Genomic DNA, 17,417 nt, shown 5'->3' with positions numbered 1-17,417 from the left:
GATGTTGAAAAATATATAAAACTTCTCTAGCTCCCATTCCCACCAGTAGAATGGGCCACTTTGTGGCTAGCTAACTTTGAAGTCTGCAAAATCAGTCTTATTGTTGGATCAACTTACCAGCCTTATATAGAGCACCTTCAAGGAACTAAAATCTCAAAACATTTAATTGACACCCCTTTTCTCCCGCACAAAATTAATTGACTGATGACAGCTATTTTACTGATGTTTTGAATTGCCATCCTCTCAAAAATATATTTTTGTTAAGGGTTCCCTTTTTGAATCGATTCAGAAGAAAAAAAAGAGGAAAAAAGCACTAGGACAATTATTTCGCACTTATTCCTGGAGCAACAAAAATTGCGCATGGGGGATGGCCCTACCGTAGTGCAGCAAAAGAGCAATTAGCCATCATAGTGGAGGATTAAATTAAAACCTTAGAAACCATGAAACCATAAGTTTGAAAGAAGGTTCATGATGAGTAGGCCTACTATGCCTTTTTTGAAAGAAAAACAAAACCAAAAACAAAACAGCAACACAAAACTTTGGTATTTTCTCATCTAGACGCCCCTTATCTCTCTCCATTCTTCAAGTTTTCATTCCAGTGTTGTTTTGAGTTGCGAGAATCTTGAAATTGCGCGCGCATTTTTGGTCAGCAGTTTTTGGCCTAAAACATTCCGTAGAAAGCGCAGCGCCATCTTAAGATTGAGCGACATGTCACATTGTGGACTCAATCACATTTCTCGCCGAGTTAAATTTTAAAATAGCGTCGAATTGTCCTGAACGACCGGCATACGCGGTCATTGAGTGTTCGTAATATACTAGAATGCGGCAAGAGCATGTGACACTTGGCCGAGAGCAGCAATTCCCCTTTTGACTATAGAAACAAAAACAAAGTCAGAAGATGAACTTCCACAAAATAAAAAGCAAATTTGCATTACTTTTGACTTTCACCGTCTCCTCACGCGTCTGATCTCTTCAGAACCTGCAAGGCGCAATCCATGCATGTCGAAATTGTTTGAAGAAAACAAAACTTCCCCCCGAATTTCCGAATGCAAATCGTGACGAAGTTTTTTCAGATCCCAAAAGTCAATGTATGCACCCATTGGGTTATTTACTTTGCAAGCATCGAAGCATACCAAAATAAATAAAAAAGAGTAGTTCATATAAAAGGCTGACATTTTCATCAAGAAGAAATTTATTGTATATTAAAAATCAGAGAATTCTTAATTTTTAACATACATGTTTATGTTCAGTCCATCAGTCAAGCTAAAGTTAATTTGACCAATCACAGAACGGTTTATATGAGCAAAGCCGCCGGTACCCAATAATTTACATAAGATTGCACGCGTGCGCAGTTAGAAGGATAGGAGAATCGGCCGCAAAAACGGTCATGGATTTGAAAACGTCTGCCCGATATTTTGGTGGCCCAGCGTACACCCTTCGACTTCTTTTTCAGATTTCCTACGAAAATAAGGTGAGGATATCTCATTTAATCATGTTCATTCAAAAGAAAGTGTATCTGTGTGTCTATTGTGTAATTGTTCGTGTTGAATGACGCCGTTCCAAGCTTCCTGCATAAGTTAATTACAAAAAGCACCCGACTGACCGTTATATTTTGCGTGTAATGTCAATGAGACACGAATCATCGAATGTGCTGTACTTACTTGCAGACTTTATTTACACTACAGTGCGAGTGTATAGTGTCTATTTCTAATGCAATTCAATGTGTACAAACGCATGCAACTGTTTTGGGCGTTTACAACCTGATTTGTTTGTTGGTTAGAGTTTATTATTTCGTCTGGTAAACTCTTATGAAATTTAAGGTTCAATTTATTTAATTAAAACATGCAGTGATTTGTAACTTGTCATTTTGTCAAATTTAATGTTGATTATTTATTAATTATTTGTTTTTATAATTTTTTAAATCATATCAATCATGTCCCCCCATAATCAGATAATGGATGCAAACATGTGATTGTGAAGTAAATGTTTTCAACTTTTTAAAAACAATGTAATGTTTTACATCTCCAGCATCAATAAGCAACCCACCTTTCTTTCAAATTATCAACAAAAATGCTTGGTTTTGTATAGTTGCGATAACGTAACCCTCCTGCTGCGCCGTCGGCAGGAGGGTTACACTATCGCAACTAGGTTTTGTACACAAGTACAGTACAGTACAGTTGGTTGCCAGCATGGCCAGGAGAAGTGAATTTCAGAGTTCAACTTCAATTCAATTCAACTGAATACTGAAAAGAAAGGAAATTTACTGGAAGTAAACAAAAAGTTACGACAGGATGAGGATCAGAAACTAGTCCCAAATAATCAATCATTTAATGTCACCATGGGGGCATGGTCATGTGGCAAAATATATGAACACTTCTGACTCCCTCACTCCTCAGAATCGAAGAGAATCCATTTAATGTTGGGCTATTTTAACTAACAAAAATGATGATGAAAACTTGGCTTTTGGCCTGACAATCATGACAACAATACATGACTGACTGACTTGGCGTTTATATCCTGACTGAAGGACTATGCCAAGTATCGAAGTAGAAGTAGAAGTAACTACAGAATTTAGCAGCCCATTGCCTTATCACCGTCAGGATTTCAGGCAATCCTACACTGTACGTGTAGAGTTGGAATGTCCCAAACACCCATCAAGTTCAGCCCCACCTTGTTGGGATAATTCTGGAGTTGGGACAGTGTATTGATATGATCATAGCGATCACAAGGCTGGACAGACTGTAGTGTAAGTGTAATTGAAGCATTGTCTTTTTCTGATCAGGTATTGTTGTCCTTGTAGTGTACCCTTCCAAAGCCACGTCAGCCAAGTTTTAAAAAATCAAACCAGAATTATATTGCTTTCATAGAGTTATTTATTATTATAACAATACAAAAGTTTGAATCTTTAAAAATTAAAGAAATCAGATACAGTTTATAAAATGTTTTATAATGTAAAAGGGACTATCAGAAATCAAAATCAAATCTTAAAATAGTTTTCCCAAAGGTTTTGGGAAGAAGGAATCATTGTAGTGTAAAGTTATTTATCAGTAGATAAAAGACAAAGCTTTTAAATAATCTTCAAAATTAAAGAAATATAAAACAGTTTCAAAAAGAATCATTAGAATGTAAAAGGGACAATCAGAAATTGGGACAATTTATAATTTGTGGTCAAAAGTTACGTTTGACATTTTTCTTGACTTTCATGTTTTATTAGTGCAAATTTGTGCCATATTTGTGCCATTAATTTCTGTTCAGCGGCATAGAATTCCCCCGTAGATTTGCTACCATGCTCTAATGACGGATGTTAATTCACGAGAGGGCGCTGTTTCAGCCAATAATATATATCAGGACAACTAAACAGCCCGATTCACAGACTTGGAAAGTTGTAACCAAGTCTAAATACCACGCTGTTGTCAAATGGTAGTCAGGATGCCCTGCGACACAAAGAAAAATGCACGCGTAATGCCGTTACGAAATAGCCGAGATCTGGGTACCGGTCTTTGCACACTATTATAAACAATAAAGGTAGTCGATACAGCGCATCGAACGGTGGTTTGTGTTCGTCGTGAAGTGTTTTTCAAATTTTTTTGTCTGGCGCAATATTTTTTGTCCCGGCGCACAACGATTTTGTCCGGGCGCAGCAGTTTTTGTCTGGACAAAAAATGTCCGGGCGCTTAGCCCGGACAAAACCCTATGTGGAGAACCCTGCATTGTGCTTAGCACATCCTTACATGCCTCTGAACAAACGGCACACAATGATTTCATGTCCTAAAACTGTCAACAATTATTGTGATTCATCAATCATTGTGCACGGTTTGTTTACCCTCTGTATGTTTACATGTTTCATCAACCCCATTATCACAATCCTACAGACCGTGAAATGATGTCCTTACATGATGTTAATTTATTTGAATAACAATGCCATGGTTGGATTGTCAGATTTAATGCCCTAGGACATTATGGCGAAAGATACATTTCAAGCCCCAGTGTAGCTTCAATGTGTAAAATACACAGAGACCAAAACAAGAAACTACATGTAGTGTAGAGGGAGCACCCATGACCAGATCATAGAGCAATGACCACTGACCAGATAAACCAGCTTAAAAAACATTAGGTTACAATGCGTATCGCAAATCATTGTGGACGAAGTGTAGAAAAAATTTGTTTCAAGATGCAGTTAGTATTCAAACTGTGTATTCTTAAAAACACATACTGTCATTTTTATAAAGATAGCTCAGATTGAGGGGTGTTTTTTTTTATTAATTTTTTTTTATATTAATGGCATTTCTAATTTGTAATTAAAAATTCCCAAAATATTCACTAGACTGTTGGCTACACTACAGCTTGCCTTATTTGGTTGCGAGGTTGCCAGTCTTTGTATGCTAAGATTGCTGAACTGTGGCTAGTATTCCACTGGGCTTTTTAACTCACATCGGACCAATATACCATCCTAATGGTGAACAACATCTGGCATTTTATTTATTTTACTTTTGTTGCCTATATCATTGTAAATTTTATGCACAGAGGACTACGTTGTGCAGTGTAGTACTACGGCATCAAAAATGCAGACCCTAGAATTTTTTTCCTGGTTGAGCTGATGTAGGGGGTACAAACATGTAGGCCTACATGTTCATGTACATGCCCAATGTACATGAAGCGCCATGCTTGTTATACAGCTGTTGAAAATATACATTGTTGTATCAGGTTTTTATTGATATTGTAGTACTGTACTATTGAAATGAATAGTGTGTGTCTCTACAGAGTATTACTTACGTATTAGATGCAGGACTGATTACGACAAAATACAGGCATGAATTGCTACAATTGGTCCTTGACCCAAATGTTTTCACAAACACCAACAGGTTTATTTTGTATCCTACAAAGTGTGAATTCTCCAGTCTTGCATCCAGACTTCATATCAGGGACCATGATGTAGTATTATAAGGTGATGGTCAGTGGCACTGTAAATGTTCCAAACAGTACTACCCACATGAATTAGTTTCAGAATACATCATCATGGCAAAAAATGCACTAAAAAATGCACTCAATCCTCAATCCTAAAACAATTTTAAGGTGTTACTGTACGTACATGTATACACTTGTACTATATTTTAGTACAGGTGTATACATACATGTACATGTACCTTCACACTTTTCCTGTACATGATTCCGTGTGTTGTATTTACGTACCTCAGCTCAGACAAGGGCCCCATCATTTTCAATATGTCTGTATTAATTAGTCATGGAGTGCAAACTACAGTAAATCCCACCTTGGAGGAAGGAGATCCCACCCAGTTCAGTTCCTTGCCCACTAATAATAAGACTTGTAATGCGCACATATCCACCCTGCTGGGTGTTCAAGGCGCAGTAAAACCAAAAACAAAACAAAAACAAAAACACAACACAAAGAAAAACAGACACAACAAAATTAGTCATTGAAAACCTGTGACATAAGATAAGTTTTGAGAAGAGACTTTAATTTTGCGGTAAAAACACAAGATCGAAGATTAAGTGGTAGAGAGTTCCAGATGCGTGGCGCGGCTGAAGAAAAAGACCTGTCACCCCATGAGACACTCAGTGTCGAGACTTGGGTTCAATGAGGAGAAGCATGGAACTTGATCGAAGATTCCTTGATGGAGTGTAAACTTGAAGCAGTTCAGAAATATAGTGGGGAGCCTTGCCATTTAGAGCTTTGTGGACAATGAGCATCAGCTTGAAGATGATTCGTTGAGAGATAGGGAGCCAGTGTAGTTGTTTCAGAATGGGGGTGATAGAACAGGATTTTCTAGACAGTGTCACAATGCGGGCAGCAGTATTTTGGAGCCGTTGAAGTCGGGAAATCTGGTTGTTACATGTAGGAAGACTGTAGAGAAGAGCATTGCCGTTGTCAAGACGGGGCGGGAGGGGTAATAGCGGCCTGGGTGGTGATGTACTGACTAGCGACTTGGCAATCATGCAAGGGCGTTCCCCGGGGGAGGGGGTATATTATGGTGGGTGGGTAAACGGATAATTGATTTTTTTCACTGCTTGCCTTTGAGCTACAAGTGGAAATCTATCTTAAAGGGGGATACTAGAGGTGGCAGCCTGGAATGGCATTTTTTAGAGGGCAAGGCCATTTTTTATTTTGCAAAGAGCATGCACGCTCATTGGAAAATCTAAAGTCTACCAATGGGAATTTTGTAAAGGGGCACAAAGGCCAAGATCAGGGCAAATAGAGGCAGTGGCCTTCATGTAATTCCAGCCCTGGTATAATGTGGGTTCAATGTTAAAATACTTAATTTATTTGGGAAAGGTACAACACATCAGACATCCATGAACTCCAGTAATAGGCCTTATTATTGCTTTTTAAAACATAGCCATACTAAATTTAGTCACCTTGTAAAACACACAAATCTTACGTATTTAAAAACACTTGTTCTGGGATTTCATTTAAGCAATGGAGCTAAAATTACATTGGTTTTTAATCTGGTTGCTTTTGAAATAAAACTAACATGCATCATGAATATTTCCATAATTCTGACCATATATTTATTGATCACTCCTTTGAATAATACCTATAATATTTTTCTGAGAAAATATTTTTTGCTCATGAATGCTGATGACAGTGGAAGCTAAGACAAATCAACATACATGCAATGATGTAATTCAGATGCCGTAAGGTGATTATTCCAGTTGGCATGGTTCTTCTATTTTCTCTGGATGACTCATACATGTAGGATACACGTTTTTCTCTTCATCCATGTCATCGCTAGACGCTAGCTAACATTCCCCATGCCCACTGGGCAAACCTCTGTCCGTGACTTAGAAACTTTCTGCGAATGCCTCGGGTAAGGTCTGTTCATGTGTGTGTGGATAAGTGTGGCTTCTTCGATGTCACATCGGCAGCATTAGATTTTGTGTTCAGAAATCAAATACATCGAGGTGTAGTCACATTATGATTATCTTTATTATTTAGACATTGTTAATTGATAAACCTGTACAATGTTTGAAACACTATTGACTATACATTACTGAAGTGCTGCATTGTATTGTACATATTTGATTGGGGCAATTACAGGGTTTGCCCTTAACTTTTACATGTACAGTAACTAGCCCGTAGCCAGCTCTGGACCAATTCTGTAGCTTGTTATTTCACCAGTTTGTCAGCTTTCTCCTCTCGCCAGTTCATAGTATTTCACAAGGTTTTTTTTGTAAGGATGTTTTCAACTTTTAGCCAGTCGGATCACTTGGAGAGAAATTCCTTTGGTGTTTTAACTTGCATTTGGCCAGCTCAGGCAAGAACATTTACAATATGTATATTTTGTAAAGTGAACTTCAAAAAGAATATTTAAATTCTTAAAGAAAGTCCATTGACCCCTCGCACAATGCAGAACACACCTCTGCACAACTGCACTTAGCACTACCGATTTGGGAAACAGTTCCTTTGTGTACATTTTGACTCCAAAAATGGCGATTGGGAAAGATGCAAATGTGCGTTGTGCAAGGGGTCAATATAGACAACTTAGAAGGGGCACCAAGGCAAAGACCAGGGGCCGATTTCACAAAGCAATAAAACTCATCGCAAGACAAATTTTCAGTTTCACCGGTGATTTGTATTGTGACATCACGTTTTACTAAGCAACTACTATTGATTTGCAGTTACGATCAATCTTAGATCTTTGTGAAATTGGCCCCAGGGCAACAGAGGCCGAGGCCTCTGTGTTTTGCCAGGTATGTCAGTTGCAGCAGACCACTGTTATTAGGGAAAACGCTCTTTCCATTTGGGAACGTGTCATCCCACTTTTATTTTTACAGAAGATTTTTTGTATTTATGTAACTCATTTTCTCATATATTTTATTGTTTTTTATGTGATTTCCCCTCAACAGGTTAATGATGAATGTGAACCCCTTCTCACCAGTCTGTAACAGCTCCAGCGCTGCCCATCAATCTACCCCCGATAGAGAGGGCTTTCTGAAGCCTTCCCTGCCCCAGCCATTGCAACCTCAGGCACCCAACAGGCCTGCGCTAGCCCCGCTCTCTATCCTCAAGCCATTGAACAGAGACAACATTCTCATATCACCGCCTCCGACCAAGTCTCTCAAGGTAGGTATGCTCAGAAATTCCAGTAGTTTTTCTTAAAGTGTATTGACCTTGTGTACAATGTGGAACGCACCTCTACACAATGTGCATACTATCATTTTCCCAATTTCATAGTGCTGCCTAAGCGGCAAATAATGCTTTTAAAACGATTGCACATTATACAATTGTTGCACGCTGTGACGGGGTCCATGGCTTTTTGTACATCCAAGTGGGGGAAATGGCAACCGAGGCGAAGTCGAGGGTGCCATTTTCCCTGCAGGTGTACAAAACCTATGGACCCCAAATCACAGCGTGCAACAATTGTTTTGTTATATCTTGGTAACATGATTATTCCTCTTCTCAAAGTTCTGTTGCCATCTTCAAACATATTATGACGAGTATGCAAAGTTTAATTGGAGACGAACAGTAATAATACAGTTGTTCAAACAAGAAACCATTCTTCACTGTTCCCACGAACCCGCGGCCGATTTGTACAATGTACTAAGCGCTGGAAATCGTCCAACGCTGGGAACGATCAAGCACCGGTTAACATCACTCATGTTACCCGCCGCGCGCTGTGCAGCCGCTGTGCAGCACGGCACATGATTGGTTCACCACCAATCTAACGTCACAGTTTGTTACCGAAGTATAACAAGTATGCTTGGCAGAAATGAACAAGATACATGTAGGTCTGAATTGTACATGTACCAGTCTCAAATTGTAACAAGGTGTTAGTTTGGCTGGTAACCTTATTCTGGTAAGCGTAATTTTGTTATGCTTAGCTACATTTTGTGCTTGTAAAGGAAAGCAGTCTGTAAAATTAGGCTCTGGTTTACAAACTGAAAATACTTGACATGTTACATGTAAGTCACCAAATTACCCAGAAACAGTTTCACGTATAAATCTTGCCATGATGACATAGGATCTTTGAAATGCATTACCCCACTCATTCATGTAATGATCACATGTACCGTATGTTTTAAAAATTAATCATTCACACAGTCGGAGCCCCCTAGTGTGATGTCAAAATGTTCACTCTGCTGATTACACATTTACATTCCATATGCCATATTGGAAATTTACATGTGTCAGGGACGGTGTACATGTACAATGTACATGTAATGTACAATGTTTGTTGTGACCCCCACAATTTATGTCATACTGCTAAGTATAATCCAATTACACACTGTACAGGATTCTCCTGTCACACATACCATGCATAGCACAGTGTGCATCTCATTCTGATGCTCTGATGATGCTGTCTGGTTCATTATGAGCTGTCTCATACTGACCTCAGATGACCTGACCTTTCATTGTTGACCTCTTATTCATGTAGCAAACCATACTTTAAGCATAGCAATATGGTAACTACAGTTGTACATGTACATGTATACTGTCTTTTGAGGGAGATACTGTCTTTTGAGGGAGATAGGCCTATATCAATCTGAAGTAAACATTTTATAGTGTTACAGTGAAAATGTCAATACTACACACAATGTACATAAAAACTGGGTGTCCAAATTGTTCACTTTGTACATGACAGACAAAATACGTACATGTACAGGGTGTCCAAATTCAGACTCCCCTCTGGCTAACGTGTAATAACGTGTAGGTACATATTGCATGGACAATTATAGGAACCTCCCCCATACAGCACACATAGTGATAGTGTAGAATGTGTCATGGAAACCTACATTGTTCTCTGTCAATTTCACATGCTTCCAAGACCAAGGTTATTCCCACAGAATCTGTGCATTCATTCTGCTGCTCTAGAGTACTACGTAAAGAACTACATTAACGTACTATGTACAAAATGTACTTTGCACAGAGATTTGTGTACACTATTTCAGTATTGAATCTTCACTAGTCTAATGTGTCATACATGATGTACATGGGTGCAAACTGACACGCATGTATACATGTAGGGCAGGGAGGTTGTTCTTTGCATCAGTGCATGCTTTCAGTACAACACAAACATGCAGGATCCTCTTCAAAAGACCTCTCAGATGTGTGAGAAAGGTTGTCAACGTTGTGCATGTTTTCAATCAGTGGGAGTGACCAAGAGTGTTCTTTCGGGAGTGATCACTCAGTAATCACCAGCTGTGATTGTTGTCTCTTTATTAGTCGTTTAACTCTCCTTGATAGTACCGTGTTTTGTGCAGCTGTCGCCATTTTTGGCTGTCCAGTCAACGCATTGGTAGCCTTTTAATCAGGAAATGTGTCATCCTGGGGTTGTTTAAGGGGAGTTTCTACGGTGGTGCATGAACATGAGCGTGTGTTTCATCCACAGATATACTCTGGGCCCTTCCTGTTTATTTTCCTTGACAGTTTCATTGCAATGTGGGTTAATCATTGTCCCCATTCTTGACTGGTGGCATAGTTTTAGCCCATACTTACATCCATCAACAACCATAAGGGCAATTCCATGGTTAGTTTCGTTACACTTTTAGCTGCTTAGCACAGCTTGCCGGTCTCCAATATTAACATGAAAGCCTATCAAGTCTCCATTTTTGTACCATGGCTACATCTTGGCTAGACCTAATATACAAAAAAATTTCAAACTTCTAGACACATTTATTGGGTTGTTATGATCAGTTTAATTTTGGTTAGTTACGTTACAAAAAAGGGACATGAAGAAAAAAATGCATGTCTTTGAACAAAAAGTTTCCTCAAACAGGGTACAGCTGAAACAAACTTTTTGGTTAGTTACGTTACATAAGCTTTAATGGGGTACAAGCTTCACAGATTGATGGTCTGAATCAATCACAAACACAAATTTTGATGATTGCAGCCAATGTGTAGGTCCAATCAATGAATAAATATGACTAGATTGATTTGATACCTTGTAATCTTCGTCATTCAGTAGTAAATTGAAGTTGCACAACTTTTTTACACATAATTTCATGATAAAACATTGTTGGCACAAAAATCATTTTTTTTGTAACTTTCTTGCAAAGACATGACATTGAAACCATTTTTTCCTGAATATTTGATGTATATGCTACCATATAAGCCCAATTTTACTTAAAAAACACAATTCTAAATTTTGAGGTAATGTCCACTTCTTCATGGAATTGCCCATAAGAGGTCGTTGATAGTGGTTTTATACAAATTAAAGCAAAGTATTTGTTGTTTCAGTTTTAAGTCAATACACATTCTGATGAATGCATTTCGTCTCCAACTGGCATTGTATCTTTACGGAGTTTACGACATGTGCCATACAAACTTGTACTAGCCACACTCTACGCAAACTAACACTAGAGAAAGTACAGTGCCCCTTTAAGTGACCTTTGTAATAGAATCATCTTTCTCTTTTTTCATTCCCCAGTATCTCCTGACAGCAGATCCCTTGGCATTTTGCGCTTGTTGTGATGATTGTACAGTTTTCACTATTTGGTTGACCACTGTTAGAACTTGTGTCCAAAAAATAATCTCTTTTTCATCTTTTGTTTTTCCCCCTTGTGGTTACTTTAAAAATAAACAATCATGGTGTTTGTCCAAGTCATGGGCGATGTGAACTCGCACGAGGAGGGACAGCAGTCCACCGAGGAAGACATCCCGCACTCACCTCAGCGCAAACCTAGAGGGCGCTACAGTTGCCCCCAGAGGCTCGACTACACGACGGTGGAAAATATTAACTTCAACAGGGATCATGCGAGGCGTAAGCAAGCCCAGCGTTCGCTCTCGATGCCCGCCATCTTGGTCGGGGAGAGATTCGACATGGGAAGGGGGCTCATGAGTGGGGAGGGGTCAGTGAATGACCCCACAGCAGAAGGCCGACGTCAAGGGCCATTTGACGAAACTCCTCGCAGCCGTCCTCGCTTCATGAGTTTCCAAGATGATGAACTTAGGGAGGAGGATTTTCTATTCGCAATGCACGGGCGAGCGTATAAAGATGAGACCAGCGGAGAATTCAAACCAGGTTTTCCCGGCGATGAGTACAAGCCTCTTACACCTGGTGGAAGCCTGTCTGAACCGGATCCATCCAGAGAGAACCGGCATGACCACGCCACTGTCGGTCTGTATCATCAGATTGTACCAACTTATGATGAGCAGAAGCCTGTCTTTGATCAACCATATCATCAAATCGCTCAAGACAAGGAGCCAGGGTTTTCTCAAACTGATGTGGATGATGATCTCTGTTTTCCCATTGATGGTCTGAAGGAGAAGGACATGATGGAAGTATTACAAGCTCTTGGCGCTGGTAACATTGATGAGGACTCGCTCGGCAGTCCACGCACCTCCCCACAGGATGAGAATCGGCGCTGCCGCAACCTGCCGTCGCTCACCACTGACGCAGAGCTTCAACATCTCCACGTCAATGACAACGAGCTGCGTTTCTTAGAGAAAGAACTCGACGTTGAGGGCAGCCACATGCAGGAGGTGGCCAATCACTGCGAGGCACTCCCGGAGTCCATGCTGCTTCCCTCAGAGCCGAGAAGCTGGGAGCCTCAAGATGTCTTTGAAGACATGACCGTCCTCCCAGGAGCAGGCAGTCTAGACCAATCACAACCTGAGGTAGCTCTGTCAAAAAACCTCTGCATGGGATGAGTTTGACTTCAAAGCTTTTTAAAAACAAAACCAAAAGCTGTGGTTGTTTGAAAAAAATGTTGCCGGCCAGGCCCTTAACACTACGTTTGATGTGTATGAAGCTCAACAAGTTGGATTAATTGTAGGTTTTAATCAAGTTTGCCTGCATACATGTAGTGCATGATGGGTGATAGCATGTTAAATGTATGGATCGTACAATAATTTGTCTGATGTTCCTATATGTATAACAAGCTACATTGCAGTTTTCAGAGTGAACATTATGACATCTTCATCTGTCTGTTTGTGTGTACAATATTTTTTTTTAACACATAAAGTCAGACATTTTAGTGCAGAACATTATAAACTGAAAGTACATGTATGTGCTCAAGTGTAAAAGATGAGTCCAGTATACATGTACTTAATGTTTTGTGTAGAACACAATTGAAATTTTCAACTTTTTAATATGTTGTATTCCTTAAGTACATAAGTCGACTGTATACTAATGTATTGGTGTGGAAGCATGGCTTTAACATTGTTTACTTAGTTTAGACACACTGTTTACTTTCCATAATGCACCAGAAGTTGACTCTTAAAAAAGCCTTTACATGTAACCAGTGATTCCTGAATGCACATTTTCAAGCTTGAGATACAATAAATGTGTCAATTACTATAGGGCCTAAAGGGCTAGAATTTGAATAAATGCAGTAACCGTAACAGCCTAGCTTTAATTTAATCCTCCTATATCCTTCAGAAATTTCTGAGGAAATTTCTGAGGAATTTTTTTCAAGATTTGATAGGAAATCCAAAGTATATCAACTGCAAGACTTCGGATGAAATTGTTAACGAAGATATTTTCAACTAATTTCTTCCTTTCCATCAGGTGACATTTGAGACGCCCCAGAGAGCCCCCATCACACCAGCCCGTCCAGTCCCCAACCCAGCAGCCTGGGATATCCTACGCCTACTGGACGAGGAGGAACGTTGGACTGACCGTGTCCAGGTCCTCACCCGACAGGACCACCAGGAGCACCTGCAGTTCGCTCAAGAGTTCCTGGACGAAATTATCAATAACCTTTCAGCAAGGTGAGTAACAACCGTTTCAGACGGGCGCCCCAGAGTTGCGCCAAACCAAATAGATTAGGAGCGTCTCTAGGTCGACCCAAAATAAATGATGGTTCCAAAATAAATGTTGGTTCGGCTCATGACAAGATTGACGTCTGAAACCAAGGCACTATAGAGTCGTTCCGAACGACTGCAACAGTCGAGCTTTCAATTTCTTGCGCGTCCAGTTAGTTCTGCGCGACTCTGATGCCCCTGTCTGAAACAGGTGTTAGTTGATGTACACTTTCAAGAATCTAGACTTTTACGGTTCTAGTCCTATTAGGTTTTACAGGGTTTGCCCTTAACTTTTTTAGTGACTTGCCAGCGGGACCAGTTAGTCTATATATTTCACTAGTCCAGGCTTCAGAATAACCCACAACACCCACAGTATTGATTGCGTAGGTCTGAGCACGCGCACTACTGACGAGAACTGTGAAAAAGGACTGTCCAAAATTCTACCATTCTACCCTGTGCTTTTGCTGTTATGCCCTTTGCAGAGTTCCAATACAAAGGAAAGTTGGTGTGCCCCTTTAAGAGTGAAGTTTAAGGTCTGTTAGTCCACACGCTTGTTCACTAGCCCATATTTCATATTAAATAGGGACGCTTTTTAACACTGAACTAGCCAGTCCAGCCACTTGGACTGAACTTTGACTGGTCCTGTGGTATTTTAATTGGCATTCGACCAGCAGACCAAGTGCGGTTTAATGAGAACGATGTTCTAGACGGACTTCTACTTGCTTGTCTAATTCTTTCACTACAAATTTCAGAAGTTTGACTCGTTCTTCTTTTTTTATATTGTTTTATATATTTTTTGTTTGTTTAAATACTCTGCAGAGAATCTCTTCTGGCCGAAGAGCCAACAAGCGTCAAGGAATACTCTGAAGAAGCTCAAGTTGCTGCAGAACAGCAGTCAGTTGACTGTGTATTTCAGGGGGAGGAAGAGCAGAAGGAGAACCTGCCTCCTGTTGTGTCTCCACAAGAAGTCTCCATCATGGAGGAAGGTACGGAGGATATGAAATGTTTCTGTTTTGATGCCGGTTTGTGACTGTCAAGGTTGGGTATAGATGTATTTATTGCACTAAGGCATACAAAAAAAAGTGTTATGTTGGATATTTTAATTTTTTCAAGGAAAGAAATTTAATGATCAAAATCTATTACAGACATAAAAATAAAATAAATTTCATCAAGAGTTTAAAAATATGCTATTTCTTGTGTGTAGCCTTGTTTTCTTTTGTTATCGTGTATACTACCGGCTTAAACACTTAGAAAACATGTCATTTTCGCTGCTGGGAGGGGGGGGGGGAAATCCCTACCTACCTACTCTTCATTTTTGGGCCTGTTACGCCAACATAACCTTTTTTTTAATGCCTAAGCGTCATCAACCGCCACATTTGATGGTAAAAAATGGAAGTGTATGCGACTATGCGCTACGCACAACTCTCTGCCAATGAAAGCCTTTTCATTTTCATCAAATATGGCCGTCGATGACGCTTAGTGCAATCCATCTATAGCCTTCCATTTCTTAATCCTGGAAGGTGCAGAACCCTTAAGCAAAGTATGAACCTATGTCAGCTTCAAAATGTTAAAGGCAAGAGGTATATGTGACTTTTGTTAATAAATGCAAGAAGTATATGACTTTTTATTTTTTGTACTTTTTTTTTATTAACTCAAATTTATTGGAAGAAAATGCTGATGGAATTGTTTGGTTTTATTTCATTGTCTCAATTTTTTTTCTTCAAATGCTGTCATATTTTTCTGAACCTTCTTGATTAATGCCAGGTATTCCTAGTAAGACAGGAAAGAGTATTTACGATCTCAGCGAGGAGGATCTGAAGAACATGAACCCCTTCCAGACCGGACCGGGTATCCAGAACTCTCCACCCCTCCCCGGCAGCAAGAAATCTGCCACTCCTGAGTTCAACTACGAGGACATCAAGGATCCCTTCGGGACAACGAGCGCGGTTCAGAATTCACCCAAAACGAAGCAGAAGGGCTCCCCTAAGAACGCTGTCCATAATGCAAGGTTTGTATTTTAACCTTCTTTTACTACCCACTACTTCTTCTTCTTGTGTCCATGCTGCTCAAATGCTATCCATCCAGTAGTTGGCACACTGAAGGGCAGTGTGGGTAGTCTCAGCCAGGTCATCAGGGCCCAATTTAATGGCCCTGCTTACCGCTGAATTCTGCGCTAAAGATCACCATTCTCCGCTTACTTGCAAGCGCCGACCTTCTCCGCTAGCTGTGTAAGCGGGGAATGCCTAGTTATGTTGAGTACGCACACGCAAACTGCATCTCTGGCCGCAGCATTCACAAACGGACACCATCCCTCAGAAATCTGAGGTTCGATTAATGCACCAATCACTTCGGTCACATCCCTAGTTTCAGACTATTTTGTCAGCAACGACTCTCACCCCTGGCTGCATACAGGAAAGTTCATCAAACTTAGTTAATTTGTAATACTCAATTTATGTTTGATGCTTAGGTGTTCCTTGAGGTACAATTTGTGTTGTTGTTGTTGGTGGTGCTGCTGTAGTTGTTGTTGTTGCTGCTGCTCTTGCAGTTGCTGTTGCTGTTGCTGTTGCTGTTGCAAGTGCGGCTGTTGGTGTTGTAGTTGTTGTTGTTGTTTTGTTGGCTTTTTTGTTTCCCTTCATGCACCCATGAAGCTCTTTTGTTTTATTTTGCTTTGTGGCATGCTACAGTTCTGACCTTAACTTTGAGGAGGTTCAAGACCCTTTTAAACCCAAGACTCAGATGCAGAATTCTCCAGCGGCGTCGCCTAAAAACTTTACAGAAAGCAAAAGGTTTGTCCTAAAAGTCTGTTTTTATATTATTTTAGATGCTGTCATTCAAAGTATGTTTGAAGTTGCTTTTTATTTATTATTATAAATAAACTATAATATAAATTATGCAGTTTGGGAAGGTATTGCATTCTGTCCTACCAGCCAGGTTTCCTAGTGGATGATACCCTTACCTACATCCTTCCAGACTGAATAAGGGGTAACCCTGTTCCAGAAGTAGTTGGCAACGTGCCCCTGGTGGCATTTGATTTGGGTCGATAGGTCAAATCAGTTAATTGTAGCCCTCACCTTGAAGTGTCTGTCTGGCCTTGTGATGTAAGGAGATCTCTCATAAAAAAATATATATAAAAAAACTGTTGTTGGAATAGGGTTCAATAGTGAAGTTTACAGTCATCAGGGCGGATTTCACCGAGCGGTCTTAAACCGGTCTATGCGCTGTAGCCGGCTAACTTGAGACGTGCTTAGACAGTCTTTAATTTTAGACCGATTGCAATAGTGCGGTCTATAATTATAGCCAGTCTTAAATCTTAAGTCTGCTATTAGCTGGCTATAATCGGTCTTAGTTTTGTTTTTTAAAGATGGCGCTGCATTTGTTAGTTGTAGACAATTTGATGCGACAAGCTCTACAACGAGACCGAATATTTAGAGACGGGCTGCACCCATTAGAGGCATGATGATGATGATACATTGTATCGTAATATTCCCAAGAGTGAAAATGATTGGATAACCTAAACAATAAGAACAATGCCGTTACGCCAGTGCTGCAGATGTGCTATGGGACATTTGTTCGTATTTCATTACTTTTCACCGACTTATCTAAAACCAGCTGATTGCAACAGGCTTAATGACTGACTAAGCTAAGACCGTCTAAGGTATATAGCCGGCTATAACTGACTTGTCTTAGACTGCTGACTAAGACCATTTTATTG

At 40.0% G+C, this 17,417-nt stretch overlaps 1 protein-coding gene across 6 annotated transcripts in view; it reads left to right on the top strand.

Annotated features, from left to right (window-relative positions):
* Nucleotides 1-1,369: 1,369 nt before the first annotated feature.
* The window catches only part of LOC117294497 (transforming acidic coiled-coil-containing protein 3-like), a 40,477-nt gene continuing 24,429 nt past the window's right edge, over nt 1,370-17,417 (top strand). For 4 of the 6 annotated variants that reach the window (XM_033776933.1, XM_033776932.1, XM_033776930.1 and 1 more), the window contains exons 1-6: nt 1,370-1,471; nt 7,867-8,083; nt 13,470-13,672; nt 14,525-14,691; nt 15,470-15,713; nt 16,390-16,491. In XM_033776933.1, coding sequence (XP_033632824.1) covers nt 7,871-8,083; nt 13,470-13,672; nt 14,525-14,691; nt 15,470-15,713; nt 16,390-16,491 — 929 coding nt within the window. In that variant the 5' untranslated portion in view covers nt 1,370-1,471; nt 7,867-7,870. The remainder of the gene's footprint in view (nt 1,472-7,866; nt 8,084-13,469; nt 13,673-14,524; nt 14,692-15,469; nt 15,714-16,389; nt 16,492-17,417) is intronic. The other 2 variants (XM_033776934.1, XM_033776931.1) reach the window with 1 other exon arrangement.

The sequence above is a fragment of the Asterias rubens genome, chromosome 9 (genome assembly GCF_902459465.1).
Source record: "Asterias rubens chromosome 9, eAstRub1.3, whole genome shotgun sequence".
Lineage (NCBI taxonomy): Eukaryota > Metazoa > Echinodermata > Asteroidea > Forcipulatida > Asteriidae > Asterias > Asterias rubens.
The sequence above is the reverse complement of the archived record's forward strand: the minus strand, read 5'-3'. Positions and strand labels throughout refer to the sequence as shown.